This window comes from Pyxicephalus adspersus, chromosome 7 (assembly GCF_032062135.1).
Source record: "Pyxicephalus adspersus chromosome 7, UCB_Pads_2.0, whole genome shotgun sequence".
NCBI lineage: Eukaryota > Metazoa > Chordata > Amphibia > Anura > Pyxicephalidae > Pyxicephalus > Pyxicephalus adspersus.
In genome coordinates this window covers 65,695,076-65,720,704 of record NC_092864.1, presented here as the reverse complement: position 1 = coordinate 65,720,704, position 25,629 = coordinate 65,695,076, and the positions used below count along the sequence as shown (strand labels likewise).

Genomic DNA, 25,629 nt, shown 5'->3' with positions numbered 1-25,629 from the left:
TAATATAACATTAATACAGTAATCACTTTATCATCCTCAGTAACATAACATAAAGTGCTGTGATTTTATTATTATTACTACTCAAACAACTACGTCTTTTTTTTTTTTTACTATTAGACCACCTCTTACTCAATACTTCCTCAAAATTTAATTTTACATTGAGGCCCTGATATGTTGGTGAGCTACTAAAACGAAAGTAGTCAGCTGTAACTTAATGTTACATTTATTTACTTAAAGCATACCTAAACTCAGAAATTGCACTTTACATAAAAGGGTAGACAACCCTTTTATGTTAAGAAAAAATTCTTTAAAAAAAAAAGAGTGCAGCACCGCCCCCTAACTTAACGGAAGCGCAAAGCCACTCGGGTAGGCTCTTGGGTGCTCCTTCTGTGCATGTCCAAGAGCCTTTTTATGTAAAAAGAAATATTTGCCAATCTAACGCATGCGCAGTGACATTTTTTTTCCAACCACCAGAACCCGTCCTCGCTCCTGGGTCGGGTGACATGGGAAGAAGAACCAGAAAGAAGAGAAGAAGATAGTGCCACCCGAAGCGTCCGCTCAGGGACAGATGCAGGGATGACACGAGACCCGATGCAAGACACCTCCGGATGGATCAGACTGCCCTGCAGGATGTTTTTTTTTTTTTTTAGGCACTTTTCAGTTTAGTTCCTCTTTAACTGTTACCAACTTGCTTCTTCCCAGAGACCTAATTACAGTCCTGGTCCCTTGTCATGTACAGACTATATTGTCAACTCTCCTGTTTATTGTTCAGGATTTAGACATACTTTATTTGAAATCCATGACTGTCATGTCCGACACTGCTACATACTACAAAGAGTGGTCAACACTTGGCCCAACTTTACCATCTCTATAGGAATCCAAAGCCAGGTGCTACTAATCAAATACTTTTTAATAAATGATCATCAGCAAGTGTGACCACCTCTATAAAAGCAGACGTTTTGGCAGTTTGCTGGTCTGAAGCATTCAGATGTGTATTAACACGCCATGCCAAGGAGGAAAAGTCATCAGCAATGATATTAGAGGAACAATTTTTGCTTCCCATCAATCTGTTAAGGGTTATAAGGCAATGTCCAAACAATCTGAAGGCAATTATCAACTCCTTCATGTCAGACTTTGCAATACTTAGAGAAATTGCAAAAAAAAAACAAGAGCTACATTTCAGGCTCGACAGGCCCCAGTTAGTTTTAAATGTTAAAGTAAATTACAGAAAAATTGGAAAAAGACTAACAAGTATGTGTCACGCTTGGGGAAACAGGGCCACTAGGGGGGCACTACGGCTTGCACAAAAATGGAGTGAGCCCTGAGAAGAGCCAAGGCGCAGAGTCTAAGCAGGAACCTGGTCTTCTCCAGAGCCTCTAGTGGTGAGGATGTTGTGCTACTGGTTACTGCCTGGTTGCGGTCCTTGGGCACACCAGGGTGGGCAGGAAGATACATGGTACCAAATCACTAAGCAGAAGAATAGTGAAGGAAGGCGGGGGTCAAGGCAGACAGCAAGCAAGAAAGGTCATGTCACAGGTCACGGGTCAAATACCAGGGATCCAGCAAACAGACACCAGTGACTCAGGGGCCACTGCAGACACAGGGAACACAGGAGATACAGGTGACATGGGAATATCCACAAACAGACAGGAACACTGGAAGAGCAGAAGGGAATGGGCTGGAAACAACAGACTGGGCAACAAGGGGTTAACATAGGAGCTGGACAGAGGAAACACTGAATAAACCTACAGGTATACAGGAAATAGCTTAACAGAACTAGTGGTTCGACACTAGTGGACACACGTTGCACAAGCGCTGAGTGCTGTGTCAGAGCTAGCTAAAGAGCCAGGAATGGTTAAGAAGCAGTTTTCTGATTGGCTGGCAAAACTGATGGCCAGAGTCAGAACTGCCTGCATGCGCGGGGGAGAGGCGTCTGCTCTTTAGTGAGGACGAGGAAAGTGTGACAGTATGGCTTGTTTGGAAGAGGAGAAATCCTCTTGTATCTAAAAGGAGTGTGGCAGTGTGGTCTAGGTTTGCAATGTTGTATGTGAACAAACCACAAGACTTCTGAAACAATATCCTTTGGACGAACAAGACCAAAGTGAAATTATTTGTCCATAATACACAGCAGCATCTTTGGGAAAAAGCAAACAGAATATCAGCGCAAACAACTTAACACAAGCCCAAATCTTCACCCCTCCACCAGCCGTCAAGTGCACTGGTGGAGGGGTGAAGATTTAGGCTTGTTTTGCAGTCACAGGTTCTGGTCAACTTGCAGTCATTGAGTCGGCCATGAACTCCCCTGCATATAAAAGCAAACATCAGAATCAAATGTGAGGCCATCTGTTCAGAAACAGAATGGCTGAAAAAGAATGACAAAGTTTTGCAATGGTGCAGTCGAAGTCCATACCTCTGATCCAAACCTGATCGAAATGCTGTGGCAGAACCTTAAGTGAGCTGTGCCTACAAGCCTCAATGTAATAAAGCAATGCTGTCAAGAAAGGTGGGCCTCAATTCCTCCATAATATTGTTAAGGACTGATATAGTCATTCAGAAAACATTTACTTTAAGTTATTGCTGCTAAAAGAAGTTCTACCAGCTTTTGAGTCAGCTATTCAATCATACTTTTTCACTATAGAGGAGTAGTTACTAAAACACCACTAGTCTTCTTACTCATTGATTTTTCAACATGGAGTGTAAATGTATCTTATGAGTGTTATTTTATCACAACCTGATATGGGCCTTCTTCCTGCTCTTTTCCATTGCAGGCTAATAATCCTTGGAAGTTAACTTAATTCTTTAAGAGCTAAATACAGTATCAAGGAAATAGTACCAGAACATGAGAAAAACAGCTTTATGAATTAGAATATGTGGAAGTGTTTTCGGAGCTGAAGAGTGCAGAGTGCAGTTTAAGAGCTAACAACTAAGCTACTGTAAAAGAGAAAGAGATATATAAGCAGTTTTAACCCACGTGATGTCCCTTAAGTGTAGACAGGTATATTGCCACCTTTTTTGCAGAATATCTGTTGCATAAAATAAACTGAAAGTTGTACTATGTTTAATTCTTATCTCTATCAAAACAAACCTATAAATTATTTGGTGCTTGTCCAAAGCTAATATTTTCAAAGACTGAACTTTGTTCTTTAAACAACTCTCATCTTTTGAAGCTTTGACTGCATTTGCATCAAAGACTAACAGACCTGCTTTCCTAAGTGTTTGATTCTTATTGCTAGAACCTGAGCTAAAGAACACCTTACACTATTTCAAGGCTAAGGGTTGAGCACACCTAGTGAAGAATAAAGCTATCAGAACTATCAGAAAAAATGAAAAAGCTGAAGATCCTTCTGTGATCCAGTCTGTCCTGAACTGTCCCATTTTCCCTTTTCATTCAGGTGCGGGCTGGACACCATCTTCTTTCTCTTCTTCAGGGTTCTTCTTCCTGATCTTGCACTGGGCATGAGTGAGATCTGCATTTTTGAAAGGAAACCCTTCTGTTCATGCCCGGAGATCAAGCATCATGCATCCCAAGATGCTCCAGGTTTTCTGTTTCCATCTTTACCACTTTGGTGATCTCCTCTTCAAATGTAAAAAAAAAAAAAAAAAAAAAAAACACATTTCTGCCTTATATAAAGGAGTATCCATTTTTAAAGTAAAAAAATGCCACCCGGCTGTTTATGGTGGTTACTGAAAAGTTAAGTAACAATACAGGGGGTTTCATCCGCCTACAGCTTCTTCCCAAACAGCTTACAAAAACTTCTAGGTTGAGCCCTGACTACTATATCAAGAATAAAAGTAAGCCCACTTGGGCCAACACTTTCCACGGTTAAAAAGTTGTTCTTCCACTCTGTGATTACAGTTTTCCACAACTGCAAGGAAAGGTCACTGTTTGGTCAAACATGCTACTCCCTAAAAAAAATGGAGAAAGATTGTCTTTGCTGCTGCTACTTTTTATACATGTTTAATGTAAAGCGCTGCGTAATATGTTGGCGCTATAAAAATCCAGTTTATTATTATTAATAATAATATTATATATTTTCTTGCTATTACTAATGGTATATATTGTAGAGACAGTCTCCTATTTTACAAGTAAAATACACCCTTTCAAAGAAGCATAAAGAAAAAGAAAAATGATGTAATTAATAAAGTCTTTGTGTGTTGCGTTACTTGATGTAATCTTGATTATTCTGTGAGATTTATTTATTTTTGTTGGTCCTGTCAGCTAAGTGTAGCAGTTACAGCTATAAAATACCACCATGAATTAGGACTTGTTATTTCCTTGATTTGCTTGATTGTAGCTTGAGGTTGCTAAGGTTCCTTAAAGACCTAAATATATTTGCTGTTTTTGAGGGTACTTTGGTGTTAGTGCTAGCTTGTTTTGCAATATAGTGCTAGCTTGTTCTGAAAATATAAAACCTATAACGTTTCAAGATTATTTTGTGGGATTCAGTGTCCATTAGATACACCAAATACCAAAACGTCAATCTCTTTAGTGCCACCCACACTTAATCTTAAGCTTCACAAATTAAACAGGCTTAGTGTAGAAACAGCTGGTACATATTGACAGAGGTGGGTCAATCACAGCTTGGCTTGTTACTAATAGTTAAAAAAATAGCAAATCTGTTGGAAGGATCAACAGGTAACAAAATGGTTTCAGGGACACAGAAAACAAAAACTACTTGGTGAATGCTAGTGAATAGCTGCATCAGATATGTAATTTGATATTTTATAGGGGCTAATAAAATAAAGTATATTTACCTTTTTCATATACGCCTAACATTAATTTTATATGCCTCATGACATTTAAAGATTGGTCAAATGCAATATATGTTTTGCTCTTTAAATATGCTTTCAGTGCATCCTCTGTAGGTTGATTGGGTTGAAATGTGATCGTAACCCCCTTCCCCCACATGAAAAATGTTGCTTTAACCCACTGTGAGAAGAGCAAGCAGTCTTAGAGCAGTGGTCGCCAAACAGTGGTCTGTGGACCACTGGTGGTCCGTGGCTCTGGCCAGTGCACCCCGAGCGGGGTCAGGAGAAGGACCCTGCTGGGGGGGCGCACTGGCCAGAGCCGTGGACCATGTCTCCCTTATGGATCGCAGGCTTAGGGTGGCCACTCTCCCATCGCAAGGCTCAAACCTGCCATGGGGGAGTGGGTGAGTTCTGGCATCATGACATCACTCAGAGGGAAGTGTCTTTCCCTCGGCTCCTTGCACATGCACGGTTTGGAGTCCATGAAATTAGTGGTCTAGGATTTCCAAAAGGTTAGTGACCACTGTCTTAGAGCACACATGATGTATATAGCTGAAATATGTACAATAGCTACCAGGGACATTACCAGTAATAAATGGGTTATTAGAAAAAAAAATAAAGAAGCAAATAGAAAGTTAATTAGCACAGTTTCATACATAGGAATGCTGTGCTTTCATTACTTTATAGCACAGACACATGCATTAACAGTGAATATGTTGCTTGAATGTAGTAAGATTATGGAATGTAAAAAGTAGAACATAAATCCTAAATATAATTGTATTTTTAACAAGTATAAAACTTTTTATTTAAGTAAACAATTCTCCGTTGTGTTGTATTGCTTACTATGCTTGATTTATTTCATGTAAAAACACTGTCATATATGTAATTTAACTATTGCCATATGGGACTATTGGCATTGGATTCTCATAATGTGAATCAAAGCTCCGGTGCACAGTAAGAGAAGCAGATGGAAATCCCTCCCTGTTCTTTCCTCAGAGCAGCTCATTGTCATTAATTTTTGATCCTGAACTAATGCCCTGCACAGTGCAATACATCTGGTTATGTAATACACAACATCAGACTTTTCGCCTAAAATAACAGCAAATAGATTAAGGATGGGTAAAACATAGGCATATTTATAAAAAGCTGGTGAATCTTTAATTGCATTAATAAACCACATGTTGTTTTAGGAATCTTGAGATGCAACACACATTAGCTGTCAAAAATTGTGGACATTTAAATCTGGCTAACTAAGTCCAATCTGTAAATGCAAAAACAATGCAATTGGAAATAAATATTTTGTTAATAGACCGTGCACATGCAGCCCAAGTCAAAGGGCCTGATTTATTAAAGCTCTCCAAGGCTGGAGAGTATACACTTTAATCAGTGAAGCTGTGTGATCCGGCAAACCTGTAATGGATCTAGTCCAGGCATCAAAACATTTTCTGGCAAATGCCTTTGCAGAAATCCATTCCAGGTTTGCTGGATCACCCAGCTTCACAGATTAAAGTGTATCCTCTCCAGCCTTGGAGAGCTTTAATAAAAAAGCCCCAATGACTCCAGACCAGTATTTGTACCTGCATTTCAGATTTATAGGAATATGCTCAATTATGACAATTACCTTAAACATTTAGGTAATCCAGTGTTCTCCCCAGACCATTTTAGCTGGGCACACCACCCGGACCTTTTCAGCAACCACCGGGCTTTGTTTGGGTGGTTACTGATGAGTTAGGTGACAATAAAGAGGCTTCCACCCACTTACAATTTCTTCCCACCCAGTTTTAAAAAAATCCTGGGTTGAGCCTTGTAATCCATTCATTTCCCTAATGACACAAGTAATGTGGCCAATTTCTAAATAGTTTGTAATAAACAGCTCCTGTAATAATTGATTCTAAAAGCACATTTTAGGAAATCTCATTGCAACAGTCAATTGATCCATTTTAAAAGAAAAGTAATGGGTCTTTAATTGTGTCTGTGCTGCATCCTGGAGTATGTTTACAATGTGAGCTGGAACGAGCCATAACCATAAAATTTGCCGGAATCTTTGCAATACATTTAGACTTGTAAGCAACTAGACTATGGCTCTGATTTATTAAAACTCCCCAAAGCTGTTGAAGAGACACTTTTATCAGTGAAGTTGGGTAATCCAGCAAACCTGGAATGGATTTCTATAGTCATTTGCTAGCAAATGTTTTGAATCCTGGACCAGATCTATTTCAGGTTTGCTGGATCACCCAGCTTCAGTGTATCCTGTCCAGCCCTGGGGAGCTTTAATAAATCAAGCCCAATGTAAAGAGGTAAGAGGAAGCCTTCCAATGAGGACACTTGTTCAGAGAACTGTCTAAACCTAGAAATACACTGTGCTCTTGCTTGTCATTTTCAATTGACAATGATTTATTTAAATTGATCCTTGTGATTGTCTACAAATATCAAGATGACCAAAGATTAAAACCTGGAAAAGAAGAAGGAAAAAGAGAAGGATTGTGGTGTCTGTGACAAAATGGGAGCAGGTGAATGTATTTAACAAACTGCTATCAGACACGTAAAGGTATTTTATTTCAGAAGGGACGTCTGCAATAAGGGATCCGTCCGTTTAAAAGTTTTTAAAAAAAAGGATTTGGGGATTTCCTCGAACTTTCTGTTGTGTCTTTAAACACACTAGTAAATAAAGGAGAATTTTCCAAACTGTAGACATACAACAAGGAAAACACCTTTGCAGAGGTTTTAGTCCACAAAAACTTTTTATATTAAAACAATTTTTGATTCAATAAAAAATAATGAGTTGCTGACAACTTTAATCAATGTTCACAATAAGAAACATAACACATAGTATAAATTAAAGAAAGTATTTGCCCTACAATGATGATGCCATATTATCAAGAATCCAAAACTACTAGATATACCAAAATATCTAAAACAAAATGGGCAAAGTCTGAACTAGGGTGGCAATAAATGTATAGGGTGCCCCTAGGGTGCATTTTGATACTTTATTATGATGTTAACTCATTTTTTTGGGATTTGATAAGATTGTAAGACGTTCAAGTTGTGTCAGAATGTCTTTCTAAAAAGGTTGTTTCAGTCCATTCCATATAAAACACAAACAATAAATTATCGAAAAAAAGTTACTGCTGAGGGTTTAGAATATACAGGTGGTCCCCGGGTTACAGATAGGGACTGTAGGTTTGATCTTAAGTTAAATTTGTATGTAAGGAACAGGTACATTATTTTAATAAATGCAATTAGGACAGATGTTTGTCTCAACATATTATTAGGCAGCATGATGTCAGTTACTGTATAAAATCCTCACTGTGAGCTAATCACAAACAAAGCAAAAAAAAAAATCTTTATAGAGCCTAGACATTCATTAACTTCTGGAGCAAGCTGTGCTTTGATATGCAAAAAGAAACAACTGCCAAGTTTGTCCTGGTCATTAAAGAGTTACAAGAGGTTTTTAGAACAGCAAAAGACTTATTCTCAAACCTCCGTCCTTCTCATGAGCAAGCAGAGAACCCCCGTTTGTATCTAGGAGTCGTCTGTATGTCAGATGTCCTTAACTCTGGGACTACCTGTATTCCATATTGTCCCCCTTTAGGAAATATTTTATGGTACAAAGATCTCTTAAGGTTAGAGGTGTATCTGCAAATGCTTTTGGTTTATTGAAAATGGTGATCCTTTTCAACTACAGCAAGGTGTCTAGAAGCCTAAACAGAAAGTCTAGTTCTGGGATGAATAATATTTGTAAATTTGTTAGAATTTTGAAAAAAAACATTGCTAATGGATACCCAAACTCCGAACAAAAATGTAACAGTGCAGCTTATCAGTGCTTACCCTGATTGCAGTACACAGTTACCCTCCCATAATGTGAACTAGAAACTGCAGAAAGTAAAATGGAGGCCACCTTATTTTCTGACTGATAGACATCCAGCATAAACTTTTCTTTTCGCCCCTTAGCCTTACTATCCCTGGTTCATACTTTTAATAACTGGATTTCAGACTTCATGGAGGCCTAACATCACATATAGAAATTACTTAGCGAGGTCTGCATGAGGCCGGTTGCTAAATTTTTAAAAGCTATGCACATAACCCAGCGGGCTCTTCTAACCAGCTACAATCTTCCTACATTACACAGAGAAGCACACAAACATAATGGGCCTGATTTAACAAAGCTCTCCAAGGCTGCAGAGGATACATTTTCATCAGTGAAGCTGGGTGATCCAGCAAACCAGGAGAGGATCTGATCCAGGATTGAAAACATTTGCTAACAAGTAGCAAATTACTTTTAAGAAATCCATTCTAGGTTTGCTGGATCACCCAGCTTCACTGATAAAAGTATCTTCTCCAGCCTTGGAAAGTTTTAATAAATCAATTAAACAAAGGAACCAGGGTACAAATATTGGTGGATTCAGATTCAATTATTATTAAAAAAAAAGAGGGGACTTAAATCTAATTAAATCTATACTGTACCTGTCACTAAAGCAACTAATAAATGAACAAAAAAGACAAGGAGAGAGTGATGAAAACAGAAAAATGGATCAGCATGTACTTGTTGGATAATATTAGGTGCCAATGATCCCAGTGTCAATGATGATTTGATACTTCCTGGGACTGGAAGCTTTATGTATATTTACAAAGTAACATTATTTCTTTGAAAACTACATTTGATAAAGCTTCTGTTTCATAAGAATTACTGAGAAATACTTTGTACCATGCTGTTTTCAAACAATACAAAAACGTCAAAAGAACAATACTGTAATAGTAACAAAGTCAAATTACTATTTCAATACTAATCTCTGCAGCTTTGGAACTCAGCCCAACCCGTTTGTCCCTGATTTTCTTTGTCCAGGAAGCAAGTTTAGAAAAACATTAAAAAGTGAACCCATTGACCAACTACTGCTCTAAAATATCACAAAGTAGTAGTTAGAAGAAACAGTAAAAGTTTTTTTATTTTCACTAGAAGGACAATCTCCATAGTCATAAAAAGAGGGAAACTAGTCTCTAATCAAATACATCCCAAAATACTGGGCAAATCGAGGCAGTATTATGAGAGCTGGATCTCTTTTATGATTAATAATATTATACAGAATTTATATAGCGCCAACATATTATTCAGCACTGTACAAATTCAATAGTCATGTCACTAGCTGTCCCTCAAAGGGGCTCACAATCTATTATCCCTACCATAGTCATATGTCATTAATAGAGTCAATTTTTAGGGGGAAGCCAATTAACCTAACCTAACTGGAGTACCCGGAGGAAACCCACACAAACACGGGGAGAACCTGCAAACTCCATGCAGATAGTGTCTTGGCTGAGATTCACACTTGGGACCTAGCACTGCAAAGGCCAGAGTGCTAACCACCGAGCCACCGTGCTGCCCACAATAAATATAACTATAAGTATATCATTGAACACACAAACACTACAGGAATACATTTCTCCATCACCTTGCATGAACAAATCTTAAGATGTTACAAATGGACTGTAAACTAACTGTGTTTGTTGTGATCTGAATGGATCTTTGAAAAGAAATCTCCTATACAGAAGCAGCTACAAAAGTCAGGGATTGTTCACAGTTTTTTGTAATAGTACTTACTGTCCATAGTTTTAGCCAAGGTGAATAATGAGCATTTATTGTATATATATTTCCAGGAAAATATTTGAATACTGACATACAAATGACATTTCATTTGGTGAGTATTAGGAGTTCTTGCTGGACTGTTACTGGAACATAAATGAGAATAAGGTGAAGGCACGCCATCTGCTGGTAAATGTGATATACTTCACTGGGTAAAAAAATTAATTCTAATGTATTTTAGCTGCAAAGTTATTGGAATAAAAATTAAAAAAAACATTTATGCACACTACAGGTGAGCGGAATGGAAAAAGTCTAATCAAATCCAGTTGAATTAGTTTATAAATTCAACCAGATTCAGAAAGTCAGAATCGCAATTTGCATTATTTTAATGAGGCATATGAGCCATACAAGCAAACTTTAAAATACTCTAGTTCCACAAAAATCTCTTTTTTCCAAATAACTCTTTGACATATGAGCAGATTTTAATAACTGGCATTATTAAAATTAGAATACATAAAATTTAGCCAATAGGCTCTGCGCATGTATATTTTACATTTAATAAGTTGTTTTGGTAAATGGTGTATAGGTAAACCATCAAATTATTTCTAATATGTCCTGAAACACTACTGATGAGATCTATGTATATAGGTTCTTATGGCCACACATATGCTGGTTCTCCTTGACATGTTTTTTTGTTTTTTTTGTTTATATAATAAAAAAGCAAGTGATGTCTTATGATGGAACATTCATCATTGACATAACAGCCTTCATCCCCATTCCCATGTTGACAGGAACAAATTTGGGAATTATAAAAGATAAATCTTTCTTTTTGAAGTATACATACACATAAGTCAGGGCCTGATTCTGTTCATTAGACTCCTCTTATAACTAAAATATACTTTTTGTAGCTAATTTAAAATCACCAGCACATTTCTGACTTATATGATTTCAGAACTGACATCAATTTTAATGTGTGTAAACTTACTAAACTTACTTTAAACTTTACTTGTTGTAAACTGTACTTAACTTGTAAAGTGATGGTATGTCACACACACCTCAGATTAAGTGTGCAATGATCAGCTGAAAATAGCAAAAGCTTTGGATGGGTTGCTTTATTTACCTGTCAATGAAAAATGATTTATTTTTTTTAGCATTTTTTGCACTACTTGATGGCACCAAAAATGGACATATAGGGAGAGTTGATGTCACTACATAATCTAATTTTCTGGAGTTCAGCTTTAAAAGATTTTTTTTCTGCTTGGTATTTGCAGAGAGGTTACTTACTTATTTCATCTACACAATAGTAAACTGGCCGATGTCTATTGTTTAGGACTGCTGGGTGTGTGAGCTTTTATTTAAATATAAGGTGGGTTATATAATATTAATGATTTTGTGGATATAACAATTGGGTCTCTTTACTAATCTTCTAATCTTTGCTTTTGTTTAACTTTATAAGCTGCATAAGCTTAGGACAATTTGTCTGAATAGTGCTATATATATATAAAAGTTTTTTTCAGTTTTTTTACTTTTATTAGTTTGCAAATTTGTTTAAATAAATGATGTGTTATAAATGTTAGTTACTATATATTCTCTTATTAATCTAGAGTATGTATTTTGATTGGTCTGAGGATGTGGTCTTTCCATGAAATGTGTCACCTGTTTGAAATATTGTTATAGATACTCTATGTATATAAATCATCCTAAAACAAATTTTTTTTATTGCTATATATGTGTGATTGTATGGTGTTTTATTGTATATTGGTGTTTTTTTTAACTGTATTTGGAACAATGAACAACATTTTGTATGTTTTTAATGATCAAAAGAGAAGTTTCTGTTTTTGAATATGAAACAACAATTGTTCCTAAACTACTTTTTTGGGGCACATATTTTTTGGAAGTGACTTGCAGGTGCTTTCAGCCTACTGTCTGACAGTAGAGGAAAGAGTAGACCAAGGTAATATAGTATATATTGATGTTTGTTTGCTTTTAAGATCTATCTTTCAACATATGTCAAAGTGCTTCTTTCAATACACTGGCTGTAAAATGTCACAACTGGAAAAATATTGCCAATTGTGTACATAAATGTCCACAGTTTACTTAGGCATTAGGGAGCTGTCATCTTTTTACGTCAGTATTTAAACTTCTCACGCAATCGAAGGTGCTTAGCAGAGAATGGAATCAGTCTAATGTGAAGCTGAAGTTTGTAGCATGTCTAGACTCATGTTAAACAATACATTTATAATACGGGGTACCTTTCCCAATACACTTTATTTTATTTTTTTAGACTGATATTTGCAATGGTTTAAGAATACTGCTGAAGAATATAGCAGTTGATGAATACAGTAGATGGAGATCTGGAGATGTTTTATTAGTGGCGCCTCAACTCTAAATTTGGTCCAACAAACACATGGATATTTAATTTATATTAACTAGGTATTGGAATTTTTGTGTGATGTCCATTTGTTGAATTGTTTTATAGCATTTTTATTTATTTTTTAGTTCATTTGTTGTGCTTGTGGTCTTTGTAACCCTTGGAAGTGGAAATGATTTAGTCCATACTTAGAGATATAATTGAGTTTAAAGGCAAGAAATGTAAGAATGGATTCATTTTAAAGCCCCCCTTCACCTAAATATTTATATTGGATAGAGTTAGGAAGGATTGTCAGAATTGCCACAATTGCATTATCCTTACTTCTTGTCTGGACAGTGATGAGAAATATCTTGTGGGAACAGAACACACAAAAAAAAAATTACTAATTTGTCGAAACTCAAGGTTAGAAACTCAAGTCTTGTATTACTGTTTGCAATTTTCTATCCCAGCAACAACCACTCCTCTAATTTTCTGTCCTTCTGTCTGGAAAAAGACAGGACACAAATTGAGATAAAAACTTCAACAAGCCATGAACTTGGAAAGTAACAGCACTTCAAAAAGCGCAATAGGTGCTTTTATTGGACAAGGATCAAAAAGGTAGATGCTGCACATCCAAAAAGTCAGGTCCTGATGGAAGACATAATCTGGAGCCCGACATAGACAGGACCTTTACTTTTAAAAATAACCAACAGGTTCACTTAATTATAACCACATTTTTCCTACCTTTTTAAATGGCCTTTACCAAAAAGACAAGATGTAAACAAGGCATAATTTTAATTTCTCCTTATATGTAATATTTAGTTTTAACATGATTTCCATTTTGTGATACCACACACACACACACACACACACACATATATATATATAAATATATATCAGAGTAAATTTTACTCACCCCTCCCATTGTTATTCCATCAATTAAAGCAACATAGGGTTTTTTACATGTTCCTGGCAAAAAAAAAATACAAAGATCAGAATTTAATTATACATTAAAATAGAATGTTGTAACAGGTATTTGACACTAAGATCTGTGTGGTGACTAAGGCTTGTGTAAATGACAGCAGTTTTAAAACCTTCTGAGATCATACGGAATTCACTGACAGGTGCATTTGACCTCTGAAAAGTGGATTTGGCATGATCATAATCCTGTATGAAAAAAAGAAAAAAACGTGTTTGAATAAAACACAAACGCATCAACACAGGCCTAGCCAGAGAGACAAATGTAAGACAACCGTGGTGGCCATAGCTCTGCAAAACTGTGAGGACTGAAGCTGATGTTTGCTGTAAAGGTTACTAATCTACACTATTCCTTATATCACATTTTGCAGGAATATAAACAGTATTTTTTTACACATGAAAATAGGCTTTGTGTTTTCTTTTTTTATTTGTGTGAGGAAATGCATGAATCAATTTTCTTTTAAAGCAATACAATAAAAATACTGCTTCCTGACATAAAGCTGCAGTTGTAAAACCACATTCCTAATCATATGTACTGCAGAGAAGTGAGGGTGTATGTGTGGCCACGTTTGTTTAAATTAAAGAGAACAGTGTGTCTGTAAAACATACTATTCAAAGTAATTTGTGTTATGCTGTAAGTGCAAAAACATAATAGATCCTGACACAAACCTAACAACCTGTACACACTGCTTTAAATTGTTGTTCTTTTTGTGGACTACTCTTAAATGTTACATAAGAAGAGAGGGAAATGTTCTGTAACCTTAACACACTTGATGCACCTATAAAAGAAAGTATGTTACTGACCGAATCACCGGGTGAAAATAAATGAAAAAGGAGTGGTGAAGTGCATTTTTGGGGGTTTAGATAAATTTCAATGCTACTAGAAAATCTTGCTTTACACATGCAATCACAGTTGTACACAAATGAAACAACTAAATTTAAATTATAAAAGAAAAACAAAACAACATGGCCCATACTAAACTAAACATTTAAAGCCAACATTCCTAACAAACAAATCACAATAATAATGTTCAGACATACCAATAGCATTGTTTAGGATGTACTCTTGCCTGAAGAAATCTTGAGCAAACTTGTCTCCTGATTTTCCAGCATTAGTAACAGCTAAAAAAGAAAGAGATTTCAGATTATCGGATACTAAACAATTTGCAGCACCGAAACAATTTACTTGCCTATTTTTAAATATGTCAATTCAAAAAATTGGTTTATTCGTAAAGGCAGAAATAAAACCTCCACATCCCAAAATTTATTCATATAAACAAACCACAAAAATAATAAGAGACTTACTGGGTGTTAAAAAATAAACAAAGTAATACAAACTTTTTAAATAGTTTAATACACAAAAAATAAAATCACACAATCAAAAAAATCAAAAGGAAGTCTAACTTTTTAACAAAAATATATAAAAGACACTAGTGGTCAAAGACCAATATCTCAGATATCCAATCGCAAAAATTTGAATTATTTGCCCGTTGTATAGTTCCTTCACTTTCCTAATGATGTGCGTATGCATGAAATGCATTGAAAGCTTGCAGGAACATAGGGTCTGACTTATTAAAGCTCTCCAAGGCTGGAAAAAGGATACACTTTCATCAGTAAAGCTGGGTGATCCAGCAAACCTGCAATGAATTTCTTTAAAGACATTTGCTATTTGCTAATAAATGTTTGGAATCCTTGACCAGATCCATTCCAGGTTTGCTGGATCACCCAGCTTCACTGATGAAAGTGTATCCTCCCCAACCTTGAAGAGCTTTAATAAATCAGGCACACTGAGGGAATCAGACCTTAGTTTCATGTGCAAATTTATTCTTTATGAAGAACAATTTTTTGCGATTGGATGTATGAGATTGGTCTGTGACCACTAGTGTCCTACATATGTATTTTTTAAAATGTTGGGACTTCTTTTGCATCTTTTGATAAAGTGATTTTCTTTTTTGTGTAAAAAACCGATTGAAAAAGTTTTCATTACTTTGTTTCTATTTAACACCTTTTAAAGTCATAATTATTTTGGTTGTTTGTTTATATTAATTTTTTTTTATGACTTTAAAAGTAAAATCCTAGTAACACCAATCCGCTAGATAACCCTCAGACTACACCTACAGCGCTTTTCACTTTTCCAATTTTCAAACAGGGTCATTACCATTACATTACATTAATTTAGTGATCTGGAATATAATCTTTGTATGGAACAAAAAGAAAAAGTAAGGCCCGGAGCTGGGCAAGTGAACAGGGCAAAGGTAACAGGCTGTATGACTGGGTGCGAAGGAAAGCAGGCAGGTTGAGGTTAAGGAAGCAAGGTGTATTTAAGGAGGGTTAAAGCTAGTAGGTTGGTGATAGAAGAAATAGGAGAATGGGAGGAAAAATAGGGGAGGTAACTGGATTTGGGGGCATTTCACATTTATAGCTGGAGAAACGAACTTCCCACCCTGTGTTTTTTCTTTGGGGAGTTTTGGCATTTAACAAGTTTGACGGATTGAGGTCCTTAGGGGCTGTAACTTTGGTGATAGAACATGACAGTGGGGACCCATCTTAGGTGTGGCGTCAACCATGATTCTGGTATAGCGTGGTAATAAAGTAGTATGCTTAAGGGTTTGGTAATGTTGAATAGGTGGTGGAGAGCGGCTGGTAGCAACAATAGTAGGGTGGTAGAGAAAGCCAAAGCGCCAAAAAATACACCCTTGAGGACTAGCAGCTTGCTGAGTGTTTGTTATGTTGTTTAAAGTGTTGAGATATCAATATTGTGAAAACATTCCTATTTTGTTGTATAGTTGTATTAAATAAATAAATAATAAAAGAAAGTTTTCACAATATTGATATCTCAACACTTTACTGGCTGTTTGGCCAGTTTACTCAAAAAAATCACTATTTATTCACTTTGTATTTTTCACAATGAAGTTATGTTTCCTCAGTACATATTACAGAATAATTTCCCTCACCTCTTAGACAGTAATTGTCTTTGGGCAGGGCCCTCCCCTCCTCCTAAGCCTTTGTATTAGTCTGTCATTTGCAACCCCCATTTAAAGCTAAACTAACTCTTTGTCAAACTATTTACTTTACATAAAAGAGTGGACAACCCTTTTATTTAAAGTAAAAGTTTTGCAAAAAAAGAGTGCAGCGCCTCCCCTTTCTGTCTTGATTGCTGCAGCGATCAATACAGAATGGGAGTGCAAAGCCTCCTACGTCAAGTATCCCGGAAGGCTATGGTTGCTCTTTCTGCGCTTGCCCTGATCTGGGTCAGGAGCCCTTTCTGAGACGGGGTAACGTAGGAAGAAGCTAGAAGGAAGAAAAGAGAAGATGATGTCGGTGCCCGGCGCCAGGCTGAAGATGGATACTGGGACTTCGCAGGACCCAAACAAAGAAACCTCCCGACAGATCTGCAGGATTAAATGTAAGTGTGTGTTTTTTTTATTTTGGGTTTAGTTCCACTTTAATGTACAGCACTGATTAATATGTTGGAGCTTTACAAATACAATTTATTATTATTAATAAAAATTTATGACAAATAATAATTAAAACAAAATGTGGTCTAAGTCTAAAAACCACAAAATTTAGCTCTTTGTTTCAATGGGTAACTGAATCAGATTCAGATTAAAGAAAAACATTCTGCGCAGTAATTACCTGAAACAACTACATTTCAGAAACCAAAGATAAGTATCAAAGCTTTTAGAAAATGTGTCTCATGAATGTGTTTTATAATATACTGTATTACTAAATTGCTCAGCTTATCATGGGAATGCCATCACTTTAGCAATTATGAGCTATGGTGCCGGGATTCAGCTGCAGAGTCCATTAGGAAGAAATCTGATAACATAATTGTGGCAAGACAGAAAATACGGAAAGACAGCCTTTACTGTATTGGCTAGAGGAAAATATTGGGTCATGCAAAGTATTGTTGCATTATTTTAAACAGGTTACAAAACATTTAAAATGATTATTGTTCTAGTTATAGATAAAGTGTGGAAAAATGGAACCCCTGTCAAATTTTACTTATATCTGGAGCTTGGTTGGAGATTTCTACAGACATACTGTTATGTCAACAACTGTTTTAACAAAGAGGAAGTAATGGAAAGTTGGAACTTCAGGCAGTTATGTATTGTTACCCGCATCCCTGTTGCAGATTTTCCAACACTTCCTGTCAGGTACAACGATTGACACCATAACAAAAAAGAAGGGAAATCTCTTTAACCTCCCTAGCAGTTCATTTCTTTGTGGTTTTTTATGTCTAAAAGCGGTACATTGTTTTTCATTAAAATGTATTTTACAGTATAATATAATAGTATGAGTTTAATAAGTTTGAAACACAAAATCATGTAAAAATAATAAATTGAATAAACAAAAAAATCTATATATTTAAAAAAAACATAACCATAAACAAACATAAAGATCCAATGTATTGCATTCAATACAGTTATTTTGTATTGAATGCAATACAAATGGATTTTGAATTTCCCGCCCCGGCCTGCTGACAACGCACACACGCACCATCGTCACCGGGAACTCCCCAGTGACTCATCAGGTGCAGAAGCAGGAAGAAGGAAGAAGAAAGAAGAGATTGCGGTGCTGGATGGCGCGGGGCGCCGGCGGATCAGGTAAGACTCTATTTACTAACCTTCCCATAGGTTTACATACCCCGAGTGTGACTCGGGGTTACCACTTTTAGCAACTTTTTTCTACACTCAGGGTTACCTCTAGGGAGGTAATGGTGTCACAGATACTAGTAAAATGTGACAGGGCTTCTATTCTTTACCAAGGATACAACCTACACTTCCTATGCACTGTCGGACCCCAGCATGGGAAGCCAGTAGAAAAAGAGCTGATCTGCCCGCTCTGTTTACAACAGTGAGTGGAAGTATAGTTATACTCATGGGTGGGCTTTTAAAGTTTTGCACCGATGGAGGTCTGGGGGGCTCCTGTAAAGGTAGGACTGTTGCAATGGTGGTATCTTGATGTAAAGGAGAAACTTTTATTTAAACATACAGGGCATGATTTATTAAAGCTCTTCAAAGCTGGAGAAGATACATTTTCAACAGTGAAGCTGGGTTATTCAGCAAACCTGGAATGGATTTCTTAAAAGACAGTTGCAACTGTTTGTGTAACATTTATTAAAAATATATATTTAAAAGCTGACTTTCTTCAAGACCTGGGAGTCCAATACATCTATTTGCTTTTTATAATCTTTACTACCTGAAAACCAGCCATTGCCAGGGTATTTATTGCAATCTTCTATTATACAGGAAAAGGAATCAATTAAAGTTATAGTGATTTTCTTGTCTACGGTGTTGTTTCATTTTTTTGCCTTTGATTGCACTCGGTCAATTGTCTTACATTTTCTCGAAGGCATTATTACAGCCCAGAAATTTGTAAAAGAGTCCAAAAAAAAGTATGTAAAAATATTTAAAAAAAGCACACTGCCACTGAGCAACACACACACAAACAAAACATTTGCAGTGAAAATGATTACATTATTTGTTAAAATAAATAAAAATTACCAATGATGTCTCCTCCTGCACAGAATGCTTTGCCTCCAGAACCTTTAATTATCACTAAAAATATGTCTGGGTCCTCTTCCCAAATCTACAACAAAATTGAAAATAAAGATATGTAACGAAAACACAAAAACTATTCAAATGGCAATACAAAACTCAAATAACAGTGCTAATAGGAGGGAACCAAATACTGCATACACATCAAATAGGAGGGCACTTTTTAGGCTACGGATTTTATCTTTGAGGAGAGAATAGACATAGTTTCCAGCATCTGGTGGATTGCACTCAATCAGCATTTATTATACCGGATACTGGAACCTCTGTCTATTCTCTCCTAAAAACTAAAATCCTTAGCCTAAAAAGTGCCCCCTTATTTGATGTGTCATTTGGAAATTACTCTATCCATCACCAGATAGAATTACCTTGCTTCCTGGGCATATTACCCAGATTCCTCTAAACAACCTTTTGTTTCCCTGACAAAGCAACCTTTTCTTCCATCGTCCTTTCTGTGTTAAAAAACCAGTCATAGCAAATGGATCTTCTTTTAATTAAGAACCTCTAAAAGTCCCCCGAGAAAGCCAATCGGCAAAACACATCAGGGACAGAGACAACTGTTTTTTATGTGATCACTTTAAAGGATTGTAATAACCAGTACTCTGGCCATGGGCTATTATTGTGTTTGTTGTTACTATACTTTTTGTACCTTGTACTTTGTATATTGGATGCCTTAAAAGCCCCCCTTTCCGTACTTTTTTATTCTTTATTTGACCGAATGGGACTGGCTTCAAAACAAAAATAACTCATAGAGAGGAGTATAACCCCCTTCCTTTCTTCCTCACTAACAAAAAAAAAGCCAGGCAACATGCAAAAATTATTATGAATGCATACTATATTAAGAAGCCTTTATACTGACATTTGTTTTTAATATTTACCTAAATTTGGCTGCCATTTACTTACTTTAAGTTGTTTATAAATATGTTGAACCATGTTAAGGTTTAAGGCATTCAAAACCTTTGGTCTGTTCATTGTGATTACTCCTGCACATCCACTCTTTGCTAAAAGGACCTCTGCTTCTGATGGAGAGTGACTGGACATGGTCTAAATGAAAAACAAAAATAGCATTTAGGAAACTTAATCAATATATTTATATTTATTATATGAATAGAATAAAAAGCACCTTCTCATGTAATTACATTATCCCATTTTTTACATAAAATCTTAATTCATTTTCATGAGAGATATATATCCTGCATATTTTGACACATATACAACCCAAATATCTCCATTCCCACTTTCGACATGTTTTACATTTTTTACAGAAGCTGCTTCCTCGGGAGTATTGAGACTGGCTTCAATCAAGAGTTGCAGTAGTCGTCCATCCAAGGGCCCCAAATAACTTCAAAAATGTTACGAGTGTCATTAACCTTAATCCAATGTTGCCTTCATAGTTGACAAGGTAACAGATGGAGATTTCCAAGCCTTTGCAAGAGCAATACAAGATGCCAATAGCATAAAACACATCAACATTCTGGAGGATTTGGTAGAAAAGGTAACTCAATCAGACTACAAAATGCAGACTCATGGATAGTATTCAATGTGAAGAAGAGAACCAATGACAATACGTTGAAAACCTCAGGTCAAACCTTGAACAAACGGTTATCAATGTGCTTTATATTTTTTTTTAATGTTCAATATACATCACAGTCACTTAGAAACTTAGTTCTTGCAGTTTGGACATAAAGCTGGACCATATTCCTAAAGGTTAAATAATCTTACTTGTGCCTTCAGTCTGGGCAAGGAAACCACCACTGGCGAATCCGTGGCTAATGCTGAGAGATCCATTGGGTGCACCATCAGTATTTTTATATTATTTGCATCATTTGGGTATCATCTGCTGCTATATTATTAGTATTATTGGCATGGAATGAGCATTTACATTTTACCAAAGAAGCTGACCTTTGTTAGGAAAATAAAGAAAGTTCATTTATTAACTCTCATCTATTTCAGTATTGAAATCCTTAGTAAGGATCAAAAAAACTTATTAATGTGACAGCAAGAGGGGGAGGACAACTCTCATTTCACAACACATTTCAGTCCTCCTGTTGGCTTCCTCAGGAGCAATCCAACCCCCAAATGTGGCATAGCTGTCTGCACATATGAATAAAATGGGAATTCATTTATCTTTAACAACCTTAAGGTTCAAGAGGTGTACTCACCAAATGTTGTGTAATAATTTGCAGTCTGTTTAGGGATATCGGCCTAAAACACAAAAATACATATATATGAATACATTTCCCTTATAAACTGAATTAAAATAGGTAAATTGTTTCAATATTAGTATACTGAATAAAATGTAACACACCTTGTTTAGAAGCATGCAAATTTTGTGTCCCTGCACATTTTTTTTACAATAGTTTTTATTGTGTTTAAATATATAGTAATACAGAAAACATTAACAATATAGAACAATTCAAAAGGATGTTAAATTTGGTGACGTTATAAATATCACTATGTTGTTTAAAGAAAGATAAAGGGTACAATATGGAATACAGGTAGTCCCAGAATTAAGGACATCCAACATACGGATGACTCCTAGATACAAACAGGGGTTCCCTGCTCGCTCGTGTGCAGGACGGAGGTTTGATGGGGAAGAGGGGGCAGTTCCCATGACATGCAGAAGAAATCATTTGTTGTTTCTGAAACTTCTTCTAACGCCTTAATGACCAAGACAAACTCTGCAGTTGTTTCTTTTTGCATATCAAAGCACAGCTTGCTCCAGAAGTTAATGAATGTTTAGACTCCATAAAGATTTTTTTTGGTTTGTTTGTGATTAACTCACACTGAGGATTTTATACAGTATCTGACACCACACTACCTAATAATATGTACTGCCATAAAATAATGTACCTGTTCCAACTTACATACAAATTCAACTTAAGAACAAACCTACAGTTTCTTTCTCATATGTATCCCGGGCACTACCTGTACATGGCTAATGTATGTTAAATTACTTAATGTATATGAACTAAGGAAAAGGATAGGTTAGAAGAAGAAATAAAGAGTATAAGGTATAACTAAAAAGAATATACAGTATAAGTATAAGGAATAATAATAAGTGAAGGAGTGAAAGTATTGTATTACCCAGGGGAATATATAAAACTATATTATATAGACAGTTTATATATATTGAGTTTAGTAAAATTTATTTAGGGGGTCTGGACAGGTAAAAACTTGGCATGTATAAAAAACACACTAAGATTCCAGTAAGAATACATGTGCCCCTTGTTGCCTATCTCTTAGTTTAGCTTTCATGTTTGTACACGTCTGTTTTGAGTGACAGAGGTTAGTTTTTTGTTAATCATATTTCCGTTGATTCTCTGTAGAACAGCTCTGTAGTCGAGGGAGGTGGTCTTCCAGGAGCTTAGATGGTCAATTTAGTGGTACAAAATATGAAACCTAACATATTCTGATTTGTTTTGGATATTCCAGGAATGGGATTATTTTAATGTTATTATTTAATAGTGCTTCCCTGCACATATCAAGTTACAAGAAATAGTTTTATCAGCTGTACACCTTTTTTACAGTGTTCAATAAAACCTGATTAGTATCCTGCTAGAAGCACCCTACATAAATGTACTGTATCCATGGAGGAGCAGAGTTCTCTTCTCCTCACATCCATAACATTGCAGATCCGATAAACATTGGTTGGGAGTAACAGGTATTTTTCTGTACATGTAGCATTTGCAAAGTTACTACATTTGTCTGAGCTGATTTCAAAACTTTTTACCAAACTATATCTACTACTTGGATTGCCACATTGGTGGAATATCTGACCTGCGTTGTACTTTTCCTCACTTACTATTTTTCTTCCAAACACAGTTTTTGGAAATTAAAAACATAAAAATATAATATGTTTTCTGGCCATAACGCACCAACTAATGCTTATTCATTTTATTGGGGTTTTAGTGAATGTTTGCACGTTTTTAAAATAAGCAAATGCTGTGAGCTGTGTTTTCGTAGCAAACCAAAGATGTCTCTGTATGTAATCGTACTATGGAACAAATGTAAATTTCACACAAGCATGAAATACAACTTTTGTGACATTGTTTGCAATCGCAGTATCTTGGTGTGACTGACATTCCAGTGATTCTGTCTCCCCATCCGTGTCCCTTATTGCGTCGTCCATCGTCCGTGGATCCGGCAGGTCGGTCGTCCGGACGATGGACGACACCGACTGTACAAACGGAAAATTTTCGCCCGATAATTGGCCGATGCCGATTATCGGGCGATAAAAATCTGCCGTGTGTACGTAGCTTTAGTTTAATTTTCATATGTAACCTGCAAAACACCCTTCAATCTACATAGATTTTAGCTTTTTTTGGAATGGATCTGGATCAGGATTGAAAACATTTGCTAGCAAACTATTTTGAAGAAATCCATTCCAGGTTTGCTGGATCACCCAACTTCACTGATGAAAGTGTATCCTCTCCAGCCTTGGAGAGCTTTAATAAATCAGGCCCAATATCCCAGATGAAGAAACTACATTCTGTAGACAGTAGAGGGCGCTCTGCTCTTCGGTCCGCTCCCATTTACAGAGTTTATAATCCATACACTTCTATTAGACAATATGTATAGATTATATAGATCTGTTTTAAACAAGTCCTTGAGGGCCACAAACAGGTCAGGTATTTAATAGAAACACTTATTCTGATTCACACTTTGCTATATGGCCAGGGCAAAATTATTGGTAGCCTCAACCTAATACTTAGTAGCCATCCCATGGAAGAAATAACTGATGTTAAACACTTTCTGTAACAATCAGCGAATCTTTTACACCTCTACTGGAATTTTAGATCACTCTTCCTTTGCCAGTTTCTTCAGGTCTCTCAGGTCTGTGTGTAACACGCTGAGCATGGGGAAAAGAAAGAAGAGTTGTCTGAGGATTGTCATTGATTGTTACAGAAATCGATTAACATCAGTTATTTCTTCCAAGGGATGTGCTACCAAGTATTAAAGTGGATGTCAACTTAACATTTTTACTTTACATAAAAGGGTAGACAACTCTTTTAAAGAAAAACTTGCTCTTGGCTTCTCCTTCTGCCCATGTCTTGATCTCCGACATGTGCAGAACAATTTCTTTAGTGGAATAAAAAAATTGTGCAGTGAGATCGGCAATCTTTTCCCTATTTACCTACCTATGCCAATAGTTTTGTCAAGGCCATTTGTGTAAAATGTCTCTTTCTGCTTTATTTTGTGTTCTTTCAGTGCCAACAAAAGAAATAAATATGACAATGCCAAAACATTTGTAGTTGTAACAATTTTCTGGAAGAGGTGGTGACATAAATGCAAGGGTGCCAATATTTTTGGCCATGGCTGTAGCTTTCTTGAAGAATCTTCTTCATCTGACAATTGTCCTCTATATCATTATAATCCCTGTAATGATTAGGGAGGGGGGAGGACAGGATTTGTGACATCACACATACCCTGGACTGTCATAGTGTAAAACCTGAATGTCTTCTTCTGCAGGAAACATTTTTTTAGAACTTTTTTGGGCTACTTGCTTTAAAGTTTAGTGTTTCTTCGGAGTTCGGACTTTTTATATAATGACATATGGGTCAGACTTTTTATATGATGACATATCGGTTAGACTTATTATATAATGACATATCGGTTAGACTTATTATATAATGATATAGCGGTCAGACTTTTTATATAATGACATATCGGTCAGACTTTTTATATAATGACATATCGGTCAGACTTTTTATATAATGACATATCGGTCAGACTTTTTATATGATGACATATCGGTCAGACTTATTATATAATGACATATCGGTTAGACTTATTATATAATGAGATAGCGGTCAGACTTATTATATAATGACATATCGGTCAGACTTTTTATATAATGACATATCGGCCAGACTTTTTATATAATGATATAGCGGTCAGACTTATTATATAATGACATATCGGTCAGACTTTTTATATGATGACATATCGGTCAGACTTTTTATATGATGACATATCGGTCAGACTTATTATATAATGATATAGCGGTCAGACTTATTATATGATAACATATCGGTCAGACTTTTTATATAATGACATATCGGTCGGACTTATTATATAACGACATATCGGTCAGACTTTTTATATAATGATATAGCAGTCAGACTTATTATATAATGACATATCGGTCACTTATTATATAATGACATATCGGTCAGACTTTTTATATGATGACATATCGGTCGGACTTATTATATAATGATATAGCGGTCAGACTTATTATATAATGACATATCGGTCAGACTTTTTATATAATGACATATCGGTCGGACTTATATAATGATATAGCGGTCAGACTTATTATGATGACATATTGGTCAGGCTTTTTATATAATGATATATCGGTCAGACTTATTATATAATGACATATTGGTCAGACTTTTTATTTGATTACATAT

The 25,629-nt window shown here is 36.0% G+C and overlaps 1 protein-coding gene across 2 annotated transcripts in view; it reads right to left on the bottom strand.

Annotated features, from left to right (window-relative positions):
- The window catches only part of HIBCH (3-hydroxyisobutyryl-CoA hydrolase), a 68,949-nt gene that overhangs the window by 42,481 nt on the left and 839 nt on the right, over positions 1-25,629 (bottom strand). For both annotated transcript variants that reach the window (XM_072418804.1, XM_072418803.1), the window contains exons 2-6: positions 21,373-21,415; positions 20,114-20,254; positions 19,160-19,244; positions 14,694-14,774; positions 13,591-13,643 (exon numbers count right to left, since the gene is read on the bottom strand). In XM_072418804.1, the coding sequence (XP_072274905.1) occupies positions 13,591-13,643; positions 14,694-14,774; positions 19,160-19,244; positions 20,114-20,251 (357 nt within the window). In that variant the 5' untranslated portion in view covers positions 20,252-20,254; positions 21,373-21,415. The remainder of the gene's footprint in view (positions 1-13,590; positions 13,644-14,693; positions 14,775-19,159; positions 19,245-20,113; positions 20,255-21,372; positions 21,416-25,629) is intronic.